The sequence below is a fragment of the Falco peregrinus genome, chromosome 1, assembly GCF_023634155.1.
Source record: "Falco peregrinus isolate bFalPer1 chromosome 1, bFalPer1.pri, whole genome shotgun sequence".
Taxonomy (NCBI): Eukaryota; Metazoa; Chordata; class Aves; order Falconiformes; family Falconidae; genus Falco; species Falco peregrinus.
The window spans coordinates 45,054,852-45,071,949 of record NC_073721.1 but is presented as its reverse complement, the minus strand read 5'-3'; the positions used below and the strand labels follow the sequence as shown (position 1 = coordinate 45,071,949).

Sequence of the window (17,098 nt, the reverse complement as noted above, 5' to 3'; positions counted from 1 at the left end):
CCTGTCTTTACTCTGGCTGTTGCCTCTGAAATGACACTGCTCCTGCGCTGCTTCATCCCAGCGCAAGAGCCAGTCTCCAGTGGACAGCATTGCCAGGAGAGCTGTGATGGCCAGGGGGTTATTCCTTGCAATGTTTCATGTAGTGGCAGAGCCCTGATGTAGACATTTGGCTGCTCAGCTGTGTCTGTGCCACAAGAGATCACCCATACAGCCCCACCAGCAGGCTTTTCTTGTCTCAGTCTGGCATTGTGAAGACCTTTGCCAGAGATCTGAATGGGAGATTGGACAGCATTTTGTTTGACATGCGAGGTGTTGACATATGGTCCAATAAATGTAGTTATTGGAAAAGCTAAAGATAATATTTACCTTGAAAAATCCATAGTTGGGGAATAAATGGCCACATCTGCAGCTGAGGCAAGTGAGAGTGAGTGCACTGCTTTCAACTGAGCCACCCACCCCAGTTTTCACCATCTGAGGATCCAGGCAAGCCAGTCAGGTAGGTAAGCAACCTAAATGGAGAGATATATGTGTAATATATCTTTATACATATAGCAAGCAGTGTTCTGGAGGAGAGATTTGTTCTTCGTTAGCCACTGTAAGTAGCTGTACCTTCTTTTTGGAGTGTTGATACTGCTTGTGACCCTTTTCTTCCTCCTCTCTTCCTCCTTACCCTCCCTTTTTCTCCAGGGTTTAATGCCATGGCTGCAGATGAAAGTGCTACAGAAAAGCAAGCGGGGGAACCAAAAATGGCAGTAGACGGTGAAACCAATGGTTCCTGTGAGCACAGTGAAGCTGGTAGCCACCCAAACCCAGCTAAAAACACTCAGGACAATACGAAAGTGAGCCAGCAGGACTCCAGTACTAAATTAAATAGGATAGCAGAAAATGGCATTTCTGAACGAGATGGCGAGACTGGGAAGCAAAACCATATGAAAGCTAATGACTTCACACAGACTTCTGTAACAGGGAGCAATGGATATATTCTAACCAAGCAGATGGCACAGGAGCAACCTCTAAGGACTACCAGCACCTTTGCTTCTCTCACCGGCCATGCTGCAAAAACCCTTCCAGGAGGAGCAAGCAAAGGGAGAACTGTGGGCTCCTTTTCTCAGATGCAAGCCACGATGCCAGCCAAGCTCGGGGAGGGCAGTAAGGACATGGATGCTAAAAAGGCCACCGCTGCTAACGCTGAAGTCAAGGTCCACAGAGCACGGAAGACAATGCCTAAACCCACCCCTAGCCTGGTAATGTATATGGGCTGCTGCGATTGCTCTTGGCTTGCTCTGTGTGTGTGAGAGGGATACCTTGCTGCATTGGGAACACCTGCAGTTCGGAGGTGTCCTGCTGAGTGGATTGATTATTTTTTTATTGCATATATTTTATTTCTGTTTTTTCCCTCTCTTCCTACAGAGAGACAGAGGTGTTAAAACAGTCACATGGCTACCATCAGCCCTCTTCCCCAGTGTGTTTCTAAATATGTAATTGATCAATTACCTTCTCCGACAGATTTATGTGAGACACTAAATGGCCTTTCTCTCTTGGCTGTATCGCTCATCAGCCATCAGCTGAAATCCAGAGCTGCTTGTGAAACAAATTATATTTCTTACAAGTTTGACCCAAAGGAAATTAAGCATAGCGTGTTAACTTGAGGCTTCTCCTAAGCTCGGAAGCTGTCAAGAAGCTGATATGTTAGGCAACTTGATTGCATTGCCATATCGTTACAGTGGTAAACCAGATGATGTTTTCTCTCTCTCTGTTGCCTGCAGTAATGCAACTTGTTCAGAAATCTTCACTCCAGAATGCTTAGGGGTGGATTTACCATCACTTAAACAGAGTTCTGCCTTTTTTTCTAGGAGGCAAAAGGAGATGGGAAGTCATCTGGTGCATTGATGTTGTAGCAGGGTGAACAGAAACGGGACTTTGTCACTGGCCAAGTTTGGTTCTTTTGGTTATTTTTGGGTTCTTTTGCCAAAGGTAGGGAATGGATACTGGAACAGGCAGATCTCCACTGTGAGCACTTGGTCTCCAGCCCTGTGACGCTTTATATTTAGCTGCAGTGAGCTAGATCCTCTCATTGTGCTAATGATGGAGAGAGGCTGGCCTTTAGGTATCCTGCACCTAGGAAAGGATTACAAGCCTTGCTTGGAAATGTGAGTCACACCCAGAAATAAATGGGAAGCTGCTGCAGCTTCGTAGGGGTTGGTGCAATGGATTGTCTTTAGCTCCCAGCATGTCATGGCCCAGCACATGCAAAGTGATCCTCAGGTGTCACCCACGTGTTGCAGCTCAGCAATAATACAAGGTGAAGGTCTCAAAGCTGTGAATCGCTGTGGTTTGGAGTAGGGGAAGGCAGGAGAAAAAAAAAGATGGGTGGCTCCTAGCCAGCCACAGATGGGGAAAGGTGCCCTTGGCTGTGGCACCACCTGTGCCTCCGGAAGCAGGTGGGAGTCCAAAGAGCACATCAAGATTATAAACCTCGTGGGCACCCAGCCTCAGCAGGAGGGCAGAAACCACGCCTGCTATGATTTCTCAACCATTCTCCTAAACCGCTGATTTTCCCCTCTCTCTTCCCCTGATTGCATTTAGGTTCTCTCGCTCCTGCACCCCTGCTGTGTTTTCTGGCTAGCAGGCAGGGAAGCCCAGATGCAGTACATGCAGCCTGATGAAAAGCTCGCAGAAGGCTGTCTCCTACCCAAACAAGGCTTTGCGACCAAAACTGCCTCTCAGCTTTCCTCCAGCAGCCTGTTGTGCGCTTAAATTAGGCCGGGCAAACCCCCAGACCCTTGTGGAATTTGACAGGGAGGGATCCCTTGGGGCTGAGCAATTGAAAGAGGCAATTCCCTTCTAAAAGATGAGTGCGAGGTTAGGAGGGAGTGTTTTCTTCATTCATATTTGATGATACATCAAAAGAATATTTTTGTGCAGCCCCTTGGGCTTCAAGGTTTGTCTCTAGAAAGCTGTGTGCTGCGTCTACGAAGGCTTGCAGTGCGCGGGTGCTGGAGTGGCTGTGACCATGCTGTTGATCATTACTTGCTCACACAGTAACAGTGGCTTCAAAAACTGAAACATGCAGTTGTTGGGTGCACAGCTTGTCCTCAGCACCTCTGCCCATTGCCCTGGGGCTTAAAATAGGGAGAGAAACAAAATTCGCAGGGAGGGTGGTAAGAAGAGGCTGTTCCCATGTGCTCTGCTCAAGCCTTAGCATCTGAATGTGAAACCAAGATTTGATCTCGTGTCTGCAAGACAATGAAACAGCTGTTTTGTTCAGCCTTCCTGATAATTGCTGCCTAATTTTTCCCCATTGTCTTTCGAATTTACATGCTATTTTCTTTTGGTAGCAGAGTCCTTGCTAGTTGTCATTTTTCTGTCCTGATGATTTCTCTGTTGAGCTGCTTGTAAGAGGCTCGGCAGCACGGCACTGCAGTCACTTTTCACGCACCACCCTCCACGTTCATACTTTTTCCCCTTCAAAAACACCACCATAGCAGGTGCTGTATTCCAGGAAATAAATTGTGGAAATCACCCAGAATTGACGTTACAGTACACAGTAATTTTCTTCGCTAATATTTTTTAAAGCATTGTTGTTTTCTTGGTAGACTGTTCTTGCTGACCTGTGCTGCCTGGAGGAGGGGAGGAAGGTATTTTGTTGTCTGCAGGGTGTAAACATTTGTTCCCACTGGCTCCTGCAGAAACCCACTGGGGCCAAGAAGTTATTTTCTGTAATCCAATAGCTGTCAGGGGACCTTGGTAGCCTTTTCCTGCGCATGTGGATTGGTCTTTGAAAGGAAGAAAATAATTTTCTCACAAATTTAACCAGCTTTTTCTCTGTTTAGGAGTTGCTTCCTGAATTGGGATCGAAGCTGAATCTGAAACAGGTGACAGTTTTAATTGATATTGTTGCATGTTAAGGTGGTTTTTGAACAGAGACCTCAGAAGAGTTTTTGGCAGCATCATTTCTGCTCCCCTTCTGAATAGCGCAGTTGCACAAGTTTTGCACCTTTTGGAATAATCTTTCTTTACTTCCTCATTCATTTACAATCCCATTAAGAACTCAAAGGTTTCCAGGGCCAGGCAACAGACTGAAGGGCAAGTGTATGCGTGTGTGTGTGTGTGTCCTGTGCTTGGAGAAGGCCCCTCCTGCTTAGAAACTCCAGTTTCTGAGCTTAATACCACTAAGACGTGTCTGGAAGGGATAAAGGATGGTAAAGGTAGTGAAAGCATGCTTAGTTCTCTCTTGAGGTAGGAAGAGCAGGTGGCTGAATTGGGAATTCCAAGTTACGTATCCATTCATTATGTGGTGACCACGAGGCTGTAGTTTGAGGTGTGTGTCCCTGGGGGTATTTTTTTATGCTGTGCAGAGGATGGGGTCAGGGGAACTGAACTGTCAGAAGAAATAGTGCAGAAATCCATGACATTAATCTCTCAGCCTGATTCACAGTGTGAGTCCAAAATGTAGAGTACCAGTTTAACTAGCGGAGACAAAGCCTGGGAAGGAAGGAAAGAGGAGCTTGGAGCAGGAGACACTTTGCTTGTGTTGGTGTTTCTACCAGTATGCATCAAACTATACCTTTAAGCAGCGTTGCCACTAAATATCTGACCCCAGGACTGGTAAACTGCTTTCTTTCTGTGTGCACACAGGTGTTGCTGTTGCTGTATTGTTTTCCATGTCAATGTCCAGCAGTACTGCAGCAGTGTGCTGACAAGGTCTGTGGGATGCTCTGCAGGAGCTCCTGGCCTAAGAACATCTCATGTTCATCTCTGGGGGCCAGGCAGGCGGCAGTTGGTGGTTCGCAAGCATCTGGGATTGCTCAGCAGGCTAAGACCTTCTAATATGCAGAAAACTCAAATGGTGATGGAGATACTGTCTCCTTGGGGGGAAAAAAATAAAAAGAGAGTACAGAGCAGAGTGAGATAGAGTCTGCATCTGATTGCAATGCTGCGGTCAGCTTGTCTGGACCTGGAAGGTGCACCCATCAAGGAACCCTCTCCAGATGGGTACCCAGGTGTGCGCAGGCAGACTGACAGTGCAAAGTCCATGTTTGTGAGCTTGGCCACAGCTTAATATCCCCTGTGGGAAATCTTCAGGCATGATGAGGCTATAGGCTACCCCTGGACTTCTTATGTAGAGGGTTTACTGCAGAGGAAGGTAGAAAATGAACGCTATTGCGCAGTACTTTTAATTGTATATTTAACTGGTTGTGCTTGTGCTGCTGACACGGCCACACTGGCTGGGTGGCTGCTCCAGCTGCTGACCACAGCCCTCAGAAATAACTGTCCCAGTCCCAGGTCACCAGCAGACCTGTTTCTGTCAGGAGGCTTGCTGTGGAAACTGGTTTGTGTTACCCGGTTTCATTTTGACTGGTGTGTGACACTCCCTTCCTCTGGAGCTGCTCCATCTAGGAGGGCACAGGGATGAGGAGTGGGGTGTCCTCCCCCTGACCCAGCAGAGCACACACCTCTGAACGATGCAAGTTCGGAAATCCATTAAATGCATGTTTGTAGCTTGGTTTAGGAACGTCTACACTTAAGCAAGTCTGCCTGGCAGCCTAAACTGCTACGATTTTATGCAGATATGACCGCACACAAATTGTAACCAAGTCGCACCAGAATCCCGCTTCTAATGGGCTTGTTAATCTGCAGATAAAAGGGCGTTAATAGGTGGATCAGCCTGGCAGCTTGTTTGGTCTAGATGAAGACCAAAGCCATGCAGGTTTTTTTTATTGCTCCAGGGTAAGGCTTAGGCAGTGGCTGGAATCCCCAGGCAGCTGCGCTGAAATTTGGTGGTGAAAAGTGTAATTCTGCAGCAGTGGAGGAAAGGGAGAGTAACACCACTACAGCTCCTACAGGCGCTGTCATCTGCTTGTGATAAATTTTTTATAGCAGGCTGATATTTCTTGCTTAAATATCATTCACCAGTTGTTAGAGGCAGATACCCCTGGGAGCTGCTGCTTTGTGGTGTTCAAAGGCAGCGCCTTGGTACAAATCTCGTTACCCCTCTGCGTGATGGATGGAGAGAAGCGGGTTGCTCCGTGACAGCTGCTGTGTTGCCCGGTGGCGGTGGCAGTTAGTTTAGTCCTCCTGGCTAGTTGGCTTTGGTTTCAAGCTCGTACTGTGCTGGAGATGAAAGTCCTTAAAAGAAGAGAAATAAGGCAGCTCGTATGTCTAAGCTGGAGATGGTTTCAGGTGTCGAGAGCGAACAGCACTCCTGCGGCACTCGTCAAAGCTGCTCTGCTCCAAAGCAGGACCTGCGGGACTTTTGCCGGTGTCGTTGCATCCTTGCAGCAGCACACGGATGGAGTTCTGGTCTGGCTTCTCTTCGGTTGTTCCTAGCTTGCTTGATTTGGTAATAGAAAGACCTCTTAATTGCTGGGCTGTGGTAAGAATGCAGCGTGCAGTCTATCAAATTAGCGTGGGGTTTAATTAGTAAGGTTTGTTTATTCTGTATTTTTGCTTTGGGGAAGGCTAAAAAAAAAAGGGATATTCTGTCTTTTGCCATTTTTAGTAACTTCTCCCTGCTGCGGTAGGGGACTTAAGTGCCAATAATAGAAACATGGTCGATCCTATTAAAATGTAGAGAGCACTTGAGTTTAATATTTATAAACATGTAAAATTCTCTGTTCATGTCCCAGCCTAAGCAGTTTGCTTGATTATTTTTCTCCCAGTGGTGTCGGACATAGTTGTGGTCCCATTTTTGCTGTTTCCAGACACAAGCATCTCTAGAAATGCTGGCCTGAGCCTTGGAATAGCTGTCTTCAGCTACTTGGCTATTCCTTGCAATGCCCAACATGAAATAGTGACGTTACAGCCTTTTCCATGGAATGAGCTGATACCACGTGAGAAGCTGCAAGAAATGAGGATGTAGTGACACAGTTACTTTCTTTCTCTATTGTTTTTGGTCCTTTCTTGGCCTTCAGTGGCCCACACGTGTGGTGGTTAGGACAACATGTGAACACAGGGAGCTCAGACTGAAGTTGCCTTTGCATGGGATTCTCCTCACTGTGCTTCTTTAAAACTGGAGATGAAAACTGTGCTTGACTGTTAAATATAATTGAGGGGAAAAGAAAAAGACCATGGCTGCTTTGGACAAGGATAACACACAGCAGTGGCGTTTACAAGGGTCAGGAATAGTGCTTCTTGCTTCTAATTTTGCTGTTTGCAGTGGAGCCCATGTAGGTGTTAGATGAAAGCACCTCTGCTCTCTTGAATGTTTGTTGGTTTAAGGGAAGGAAGATGATCTTCATCCAATTTCTGGGTGTAGGAGTCTGCTTAGTTAAAAATGTGGGCAACTCAAAGTGTGCGTGGCCTCGTTAGTATTCTTGGCAGATCAGTCCGTGCCCAACAGATCACTGACAGCCGTGCGTCGCTTTCCCGGCGTGGTCGCTTCTGGTGCAGGCTCCGGCATTGCTGGTCTGCATTTTCCACCTTTAGCACAGGACTCTGGATCTTCAGAAAATGAAGCAGGGGCGTGTTAGCATTTGTCACAGCAAATTGGATGTGTAGATGTTGACTAGCAATCAGCTCCACTGGGTTCTTTGAAGTGCCTGCTGTTGGCAGCCCCCTTTGTGCTTTGCCAGCACGAGTGTCCTCTGCTGTTAAAAGGTAAGAGAGGCTGTAAGCCAAGGAGCAAGAGTTTGCTTGGGATGGATCCTGAGCTGCAAGCAGTTTTATAGGTACCTGCTTGATGCTGTGCTTGTGCTAGGAACCGGGAAGGCAGGAGGAACCCATCCATCATGAAACTGGAAGAAGGAGTGTTCACTGCTATCAGCTGTGCCAGTGACTGTGTAGCCCACAGAGGTGGCTTGGAGATGGGTCCTACCAACCTGGGGCAGGGGCATGGGGTGGCAGGGCTGGAGGTGGCTGCTCTGCCTGCCCTGCCTCTTCTGCAGGAGAAACCTTGACCTGAGGTTTTCCTTGGACAGCCTTTTCCCTAGCAGGGAACTTGGTGGAGCTAAATGGATGTGCAGTCTTTTGAGAAGTCATCTGATGGTGCTGGGGGCTTGCAGGTGGATTTGTGAGCTTTGCGTTTAAGTGGATTGCTGTAATCTGGGAGCAGCATTTACATTTGGAGCAGATAGAGCAGAGCATAAAGGCTCAGTGTTGGAGACCAGGATGGGCTGTACCTACAGGCTGGAGTTAAGGAAGTGGCAGAATTCAGAGACATTAGAAATGTGAAAAGAATACAAAGTTTCATCCACTGAACACTCTTACTTGCTGGAAGAGTAAAATTTAATCAGAACAGTAAAGTTCTGGTTAAAAAAAAAAACAGAACAGTAAAAACTTCTATCTAGCTAAGAATGATGAAAGATGGTGAGAAGACTCAGTGTAAGTGCTTTCAAATCTTTGCTGATCCTTTTTATTATAATCCTTAGATTAATATTTATATATATATATATTTATACACAAACACACGTGTGTGTGTGTGAGATACATATGTTTTACTGCTGGCCTGCTCAGCTTCCCATCCCATCAGGCTTCCTGAGAGATCTGGTCACCTCTCTGTGGGAATTCGTGTTCTTTAACATTACTGCATATGCCTCCGAGTAATAATCCAGATCTCACAAGGCTTAATTTGGTTTAAAAAACTAGTTTACTGGAATTGCCATGAAAAAGTCACATTTAACAGTTGTCTAGCAGCCCTATTGAAGATTTTAAATTTATTTCCATACTGTAATTACAGGGGGAGAGAAAAACCCCAAGCTAATAACATACTAGTTTTTCATTTAAAATTTGATTACGTTCTTCCAAACCATCTGGCATGGTCTGAATGTGAATTCTTGATGTTTTGGAGTAGCAGCACATTTTATCAGAGACCAGTTGCAAGAACCTGCACTTAAAGAACAAAAAATGCAGCCCTTGCTTATACTTGTTGCAGGCAGCTCTGTGTCAGATCTGCCTCTCCCAAGCTCATTTTTCTAATTTTAAGTTAAAAATGGAAAGCAGTGGATGTTCCAGGGGACTTGGGAATTCTCAGAATAATCTTGTAGCCAAGAGTTACCGTTAACCTTTAGATCTGTAAACTAGGGAATTTTAAGAAGTATAAATAGTATTGTTGAGACTATCATTGGTATACTGTGCCCAGCACTCCTGACGTACATTTTGAAGGGGTAGAACAAGTGGGAGCAGTCTCAGAAGTGATTCAGTGTCCAGAAAATGATCCTATGGACACTTAATTTGCTCATTCTATTAAACTTACTGAAGAGAAAGTTGGGTGGTTTTTTTTTAAAAAGGAAGTTGGCCATAGTCTATAAGTATCTGCTTGGGGTGAGAGTTTCTGATGATACAGGGCTTTTTAATTTAGTTGAAAAAGCATAATGCATTTAATTATTTGACAGCGAGAGCAATTAAGCATTGGAACAACATATCAAAGGATATGGTAGATTTATTGTCTTTGAAATTGTTAATCCAAGACTAGATGCCTTTTAAGAGAAGATGTGGCAATTCAGCCATAAGTTATGGGCTTGATGCAGGACTCATTGGCAGTTTGATGGCCTTTTTATGCAGGTCATTTTTGATTATCATTATGGCTTTTCTGTCTGTGACCGAGTCCTTGCTTTCTGCCAGCAGTGTGCACGTGGCAGAGCCGTAATTATGAGAATCAGTCGCTTCCCCATTTGTTCACAAGGTCACATCACTTGAAAGCAGTGTCTGAGAGCGCCTATCTGAACCTGGACTTTAAAGAGTGTTTTTATTTCTTGCTTCTTTTTATTCCTATCTTTTGTTTGCTTGGGTTCCTCTCTTCTGTTTTGGTATTTCAGCTGTTGCTTCAGAAGTCCCATAGGAAGTATTTTCCTGCAAATGGAGCAGCACTAAAACATTGCCACTGCAGACCTCATGGTCTGCTAACTGTGCTTTTGGTTTTGTGGAGCATCTTTGCCAAACCTGCCTCCTACCTGACAGCTGAGTGGACAGATGTATGGAGAGGCGTGGATGCAGCTAGGTCATCTGTTAAATACATAAGAGGGGCAAATCCAGTGTAAAATGTCAAGTCAGAGTGGCAGCATTTGCCCCGTGCTCTGTTAATACGGTGGTTGCTGCCAAAGGTGCAGCGCTGGGATGTGGAGCTGTAGGAACCCTGCTTTCCTGACCAAAGATGCTGGATGAAACTTTGCCTTAAGTGCAAGCTCAAGTCAGAGGAGGTGCAAACTGCCTTGGGACCTGGGAGCCTGGCCCCAGCGACAGGCAGGGCAGTGGCAACTACAGAATTCTCGTGGTTTTCAGTAGGAGCTTGTAGCTTGCTCTGTTTGGTGTTGCAAAAGCTGGGTCAGGAGTGCCTGCTTTAAAGTAAGCTTGGGCAGGTCTGTGCTGCGCCAGTGGCATGAACCTGCAACATCAAACAAATGCCAACTTTGCCCATGTTTTGTTGTATGCCAGGCTAGAGGTGGGAGCCTTTGCTAAGATCTGATGGTGCCAAATGCTGTCCAAAAGGAAGGATGCCTTCCCGTTGCTGCCTGCTTTTCCAAAACATCTCTGCGAGACTGTTCTTGTGCATGCTTGATGTGACAGCCATGCCTGGGGAGTGTTTCAGGGAATAGATGTTATTTGTTGCATTTGTCCGTCTTCTCCAAAGCCAACCAAATGCCTGTGTAAATAGTGTCTGATCCTTTCCGTGACTGCAGTTGCTCTGGGTCTGCCACTCTGCCTCTGTGAGGTAGCCTCTCACCCTCAAAGGCAGCAGCCTTCACCCAGTGAGCGGGCAGCAGGCTGGGAGTGTTTTGCAGTCTTTAGGCAAAGTACCATTATGTGCCAGAGCAGGGGCTGTGCGCATTTGTTCCGGATGCATGGTCCTGTCTTCAAAAGATTATGCTTGAGAGAAAGGAATTAAGTTTATTTTCTGATTATTATTTTTTTCTTTAACTGCGGAGGTGCAATTTACCTGTGTTTTGTTTTCCAGCATGCAAGTAAAGACCCCAAAGATGGGAGAGACAGCAGAGATCAAAAAGAATCCAAGGAGGAAGGCAACAAAAACATCCTGGAGTTTGGGAAGCCGTTGCCGTTGCCCTCTCTCCCGGGCCTTCACCAGTCACTACCTCAGAACCAGAGCTATGTGGCCACCACGAAGTCGCAGACAGGTAAAAAGGAGAGAGTTAAAGTCCTCGGCAGCACCCACCTCCCAAAGCTGCGTGTGTGTGTGGCTGAGTGGGAGGTGAGGGAGGTTAAGTGGGAGGTGAGGGAGGTTAGGTGGGAGATGAAGCAGGTTAACCTCGTTAACTGAAGCCTCCGTTAGTACCTTTTTCCCACTGAATGTCCTTCGGGGTTTCCTTTCTGCTGGCATCGGTAGGGCTGCTGCCACAGACCTCGCTTGGCAGAGGCCGTTTCATCTGGCTGCTTCTCTGCAAGTGGCTGTTGCGCTGCAAGCGCGATGCTGGTGTCCCCTGGGCTCCCTTCTGCTCACCTCTGGGTGTTGTACAGGGCGTCTTCTGGCGGTCCCCTGTTAAAGCAGCCTCCCAAGTGAGGTCCACCAGTTTTCTGCTCCACAGGGAAGGACTGCATGGCACGTGCTCCCTTGTTTCGTGGGGTGCAGGTCCCTCCCAGGTGGCGTGGGCAGGTAGACGTGCTGCTCTGTCAGGCACCACCACACACCAAGGATCTCTCTTCTGCTAAAGGTTTTTGTTAGAGGAGACACTTCCATCCCGTCTTCCTCGGTGATACTCTGAAGATGTTTCTGTCAGGTCTGAAGGGCTTTGTATATCACCGCGACAACTGCTTACTGTGAACTACAGCCTTATAAATAAAATTAATTGGGTTAACAGCGTTCTTTTGAGAGGTCTCTTCGTACATTTTTGGTGAAATTTCATCATAGTGGGAGATGAGGAAATGCTTTCAAGGAACAGGCTGTGCAACTGCAAATGATAATACTGGTACTGAGGCTGGCTGTTCCCTGCTGTATGCTATTCTTAAAAGAGTCCCATACTAAGAGTCCTTCTGATGTGTGTTCACCAAAGACAGCATCAGGCAGTGAAGTGTGATGACTGATTTGATTAGAAGGCCAGAAGGGAGACTTAACAAATTAAGACCCAATCAAAGTAGTGAAAGGAATCAAACAAACTTTCATAGTAGGTGTGAAATGAGGTTAAATGGCAAACGGCTTTTTATTTCAGGTACCTTTTCCCTGTGTGTTCTTCAGTTATTGTACAATTGCTTTCCTTGTAAGTCGGTATTATTAGCCTTGCAGTATCTATTTGAGCAAGTTGGATTCTATTCAGCCTCCTACAGCGGAGCAGTACTGCCAAACACAGGCTAATTTAAGGATTTGATATTATGTATGGTGATGGAGGGACCAGAAGGAGCGTGGCGAGGGTACTCAGAATTTGGGTGGGTTTGCAGCCCTGGCAGAAAGCTCTTTGTCTGTTTGCACATATGCCTGTGTCATCTTTTGGTTGACTTGTAAATAAACTAGTTGGAGGGGAAAGCCTTTTTCTCAGATCGTGCCCTCAAATGTGATCTACCCCCATCTCTCCGCCTCTACTCTCTGTCCTTTACTCTTTTGATTCCTGAGCAAACTTTGGGGTTTTTTTGCTTCTCTTTTCCAGCTGCTGCAGTATCTCGGAAGAAAAAACGGAGAATGGGAACCTATAGCCTGGTTCCCAAGAAAAAGACCAAAGTGTTAAAACAGAGAACAATGATTGAGATGTTTAAGAGCATAACTCATTCCTCTGCGGGTGCCAAGGTAAGGGGAGCACTGAACCCGCTGGACGTGTTTGTCGTCACCATATGTGTCTCTTGTCCTGGCACACCAACCCCCTGTAAAGGCAGGAGTGTGCTGGCTTACTGTGGTTGCCATCTTCCATTCTGAGTCTGCATCTTCTCTCTGGTGACAGCATCCTGCCTGTAGCAGCCTTACTGCCTTGAACATGGTTTTTTGAGAGGGGTTGGTTAGATACCAGCTCTTAAACAAACGTTTTCCAGTGGATGTTCCCCTTCTGTCTAATGAGTCCTGTGGAACTGTGGAGAGATTGCAGGCATGCCCCACGTGGTAACTTTTTTGTTTCAGTGTCCTCAAGGTAACGCTGTATAGTGTTGCTGCTTGAGGTTGTGCAGCAAAACAACTGGTTACTTACAAAGGTTTAAACAGGGACTCACTCCTTTTCGATTTCAATTTTGAAAAAATTTTGAAAAAAAAAAAATACTGAAAATAAATTTGATTTAAAAAAAATCAAAAAGATCAAATTCTGCTCTTGTTGCAACCCATGCCCTGAAGTTTTGGTCTTCAAATTCAAGGAGGACAGTGCTAGGCTTTCATGGAGTGGTGTGAAAATCCTCTATGATTTAACTTCCCTTTCCATTCCCTCGGAGACCTTCAGACATGCCCTTCCATGTTTGAATTGGACTGCAGGGTTCTGTCTGAAGGCTCCTGCCCAGCAGCCTTCCCTTAATGCCTCGTACAGCCACGTGAGTCTGGAATGACTCCTCGTGGCTCCTTGGTCCCCAGACTGACAGGGGTAGGTGACACATGGCAGGCTCTCAGGCTGGCTTTGCTGACAGCACTGATGAGCTCCAGAGGGAAATTCAGCCAGCTTCCCCTGGCAGCTTTAGGGCTCCTAGCACGGAGGTGGTCTGGGGTGCGTTCAGCTGCTCTGTCCTGTGAATTGATGTTGTCTCTGTGGCTTGTGTGCTTGGATGACTTTCAGAGCGAAAAGGACCTGGGTGATGCCAGCCCTCATGTGAACGGGGAAAGCATAGATGTAGACTCTGAAGAGGAAGACTCTGATGAGTTGGAAGAGGAGGATGATCATGGAGCAGAACAGGCAGCTATGTTTCCTGCAGATGATAACAGGACCTCTAAAGACAGCGCATCCGATGCAGACAATGCCAGAAAGGTACTCGCATGTCCTGTGCAAGACTTGGAGCGAGATGGGGCACTGCTTGTACACGTGGGGTAGGACTGGCATGAGTTGAGGCAATTTCTGGGTTTTCTAAGCCTGCAGGATGGCACAGAGTGCAGCAGTGGTAGTGAGACTTTTCAATGGTCACTTCCTGCTCCCCACTGCACCTGTGAGAGTTTCCCCACCAACCCCCCAGTTTCAGCCTTGCTACGTAGGTAGGTCTGTGGTCCACTACACATGCAAAACCCCCACCATGTTTCGTTATGGGATTCACTGAACCAGTAAGAGACATCTTCCTGATCTTGCTTGTAACAGGCCGGTAAAGCACTAAAATGAGTTTAATTTTTTTTTTTTTTTCCCCCAAATCATGCTACATGCTGTAGACATGAGGCTGGTTTTGGATAATGAAGGAAGTTAAGATACGGTTGGAAAACTTGCTTCTGGAGTCAAAAGATCTTTTCCCTTTACAATCCCCCATGAATATACCATGACGTGCATTAGCAGCCTTGGAGTTGTTGCCCTGGAGAGGAAATTCTGTTGGTGCATGTGCAGGCTGGGGCTGGGTGCTGGGCGCAGCAGGGTGATGGGGTGATGCTCCACTTTGAGACACCTGGCTTGACTGACTTTTTCTGTTCTTGGGCAAATGGCGGCTGCAGATTGATGATGGTGAGTCTGAGGAGGAGCAAGAGTCTGGAGAGTCTGGGGAGGAGGAGGAAGATGGAGATGAATCTGACTTGGTAAGCCTGGCTGCTAGATGTCTTCCAGCCTTTGTCCTGTTGATAATAACTTCCCTTTTGCACTGCTGCCAGAAGGAGAGAGCCAGAGAGCACAGGGGTGTAGTTTCATGCCTCTTCTACAAAACTTACTCTCGGAAACCACCTACACACAGAGTATTGTTTTCTACAAGGTGCTGAGCCCTGATCTGCGTTACAGTTAATTGCTTTCTGATGCTAATTAATGGGCCGATGTTGTTCTCAACAAGACGTTGTCTGCTTTAAATCATTGGAATGTTAGTAGAAATATTTAAGGATGCTTAAATTCTTCAGATACAGACTTGGCAAGTGGTGGGAGCCAGCAACGTGTTCTTACAGCCTGAAGCTCTGCGTGGCTTTTTGGAGCTCAGGTGGAGTTGTTCACAAATCCATTGGCCCAGCCCACAGCCTAAATTCACGTTGATCTGATGTGCCACCTCGCAGCACCAGATGAGCAGCTCTTATCTGGGAGACATACAAATAGCAGACAGACAGATACAACAACACTCCTCTAGGAGGTTGTTGTATAGTGCTAGGGCAAGACTTTCACCAGCTGCTGGTGATTTTTACTTTTTGTTTTTAGATGGCTGGTGAAGAGAACCCAATTATTTTTTTTTAATTTAAATTGTTGTTCATCGATTGTCCCCTGCCCTCCCCTTTACTTAAAAATTTTGCTCCCTTTCCACAGCATCTCAAATTGAGGAGCCAGCATTTAAGGCACCCCAGCTCTTCAGTCACCTTGAGAAAATTCTTGGCTTTATTTTTTTTATGTTTTGGGCTGAAGGTAAAAATGACTGTACCAAGTGAATCACTGAAGCACTTTAGGGTCTTGTTCCTTGTGCTCTGACACTACAGGAGCCAGAGAGGACCAGGCAGCAGGGGCTGTGTAGCCTGCCCCTTTCTTTGGGTAGCTGACACCAATCTGTAGCGTTAGCTCAAACCAAAGGTTGAACTTGCAAGTCCAAACTCCCAAGTCATACCTCCACATCCTAGACGGTGGTTTTTGCTTGCTCATATCTGGTGAGTCAGTCAGTTCCCCAGACAGGGACTGGCTCAAAAGCAAACCTCTCCCCCACAAGCAGTGTCATGCAATTGATGTAAGCCACGTGGCAGGGCGCAACTGAGCCCACACTTTGGGACAGTTATCAGGGACAGCATAGACACACCGGACAGCTGCCCTGGAGAGTCAGGGCTCAGCACTGCCTTTGCCTGGCTTCCCTCACTGATAACAGGGCATGGTGCAGCACCGGCTTCCTATGAAGGTAGGGTGTGATCCAGGGACTGCTAGTGGTAGCAGGAGGTTTGTTGTAGGCTTTGGTGGGAGACAGATAAGCATCAGGAGCTGACAGTTCCAGTTTGAACATGAATTTTATGATTGATGCGTTGAAGACTGCCTTACAGGGTTGGGGTGCCTGATTCCGTGTCCCACGTTGACTTTAAAAACCCACCACAGGCAACTGTATTTTCTTAAACCCAAACCCTGTTTAGATTCATATATGTCTGAATATTTGCTGCATGATTAGTCTGTGCTACCGTGTGCTGTGCTCGGGGAGGGGGCTGGTGCTACCCTAAAGTTCAATTCCCCAGACTTCATCCCAACCCTGTAAGGTGGCTCTTCAGGTGCAAGGTGGGGTTGTGTTGGCATTTTCTAGCATGACTGTGGAGCAATGTGAATATTTTAGTTTGAAAAACCCACAGTTTTTCTGGGGAGAAGCTAAAAGTGTGCATGTGCCTGCATACTTGCCTTGCTGCGTGGAGGTGCTCGGCTACTACTGTGATGAGTGTGGTGTAAGAGCCTACGTGGAAGAGAAAGTGAAGCATGCACTATTGAAATGACAGGAAATACACCCACACATGTGCTTGTGTTTCCTTTTCGTCGTTCTAAAGACATCTTAGCACCACTTGGTTTTAAACCCCCAGTCCTTAAGGCCTTTTCGCACAACTCAAGCTGCGAGAAGGCTCTTTCGCATGGGCGCAAAGGACTGCTGGGACGCTGATGCCAACATGCCTTACATGCACGTGGCCTCTCTGGTTATTCAGAGCTCAGAGTCCAGCGTCAAGAAGAAGCTCCTGAAGAGGAAAGGAAAGACGGACAGTCCATGGCTGAAACCCACCCGCAAGAGGAGACGGAGGAATAAAAAGAAACAAGCCAGTGTGCTAGGTAACTAACTAATTGTGGTTTGTTCCTTAACTACACAGAAATTAGCCTTCCAGGTGGAGGGCTACGGACCTGAGGCAGTGGCTGTTGGCAGGGCTCACTCTTCCTTTACAAGGGTGTATGATAAACCAGGGTGTGAACTGGCATCTCACTTGCCAGTAGCTGCTGGTGGGCACACTTGAACAGCAGAACACATGTGAGGTGGCATGCTGGAGGAATATTTTTTCGTTCATGAGCTCCCTTTATTTTAGAGTATCCAAACAAGACCTCACGGACTTGTGTCCGCGTGGACTCATGTCCCATGAGCTCGGGGAGTGTGGTTAGATGCAGAAGGGAAAGGAAGAACCACCCCGGAGTGATACTCA

General features: G+C 46.8%; 1 protein-coding gene across 20 annotated transcripts in view; it reads left to right on the top strand.

The window, feature by feature from the left end:
• The window catches only part of EHMT1 (euchromatic histone lysine methyltransferase 1), a 121,611-nt gene that overhangs the window by 69,429 nt on the left and 35,084 nt on the right, over nucleotides 1-17,098 (top strand). For 10 of the 20 annotated variants that reach the window (XM_027778161.2, XM_027778164.2, XM_027778160.2 and 7 more), the window contains exons 3-9: nucleotides 688-1,244; nucleotides 3,834-3,875; nucleotides 10,892-11,069; nucleotides 12,531-12,667; nucleotides 13,629-13,817; nucleotides 14,480-14,560; nucleotides 16,496-16,736. In XM_027778161.2, coding sequence (XP_027633962.1) covers nucleotides 688-1,244; nucleotides 3,834-3,875; nucleotides 10,892-11,069; nucleotides 12,531-12,667; nucleotides 13,629-13,817; nucleotides 14,480-14,560; nucleotides 16,496-16,736 — 1,425 coding nt within the window. Of the gene's footprint in view, nucleotides 1-382; nucleotides 497-687; nucleotides 1,245-3,833; nucleotides 3,876-10,891; nucleotides 11,070-12,530; nucleotides 12,668-13,628; nucleotides 13,818-14,479; nucleotides 14,561-16,495; nucleotides 16,737-17,098 lie in introns of all 20 variants that reach the window. The other 10 variants (XM_055799259.1, XM_055799228.1, XM_027778170.2 and 7 more) reach the window with 4 other exon arrangements.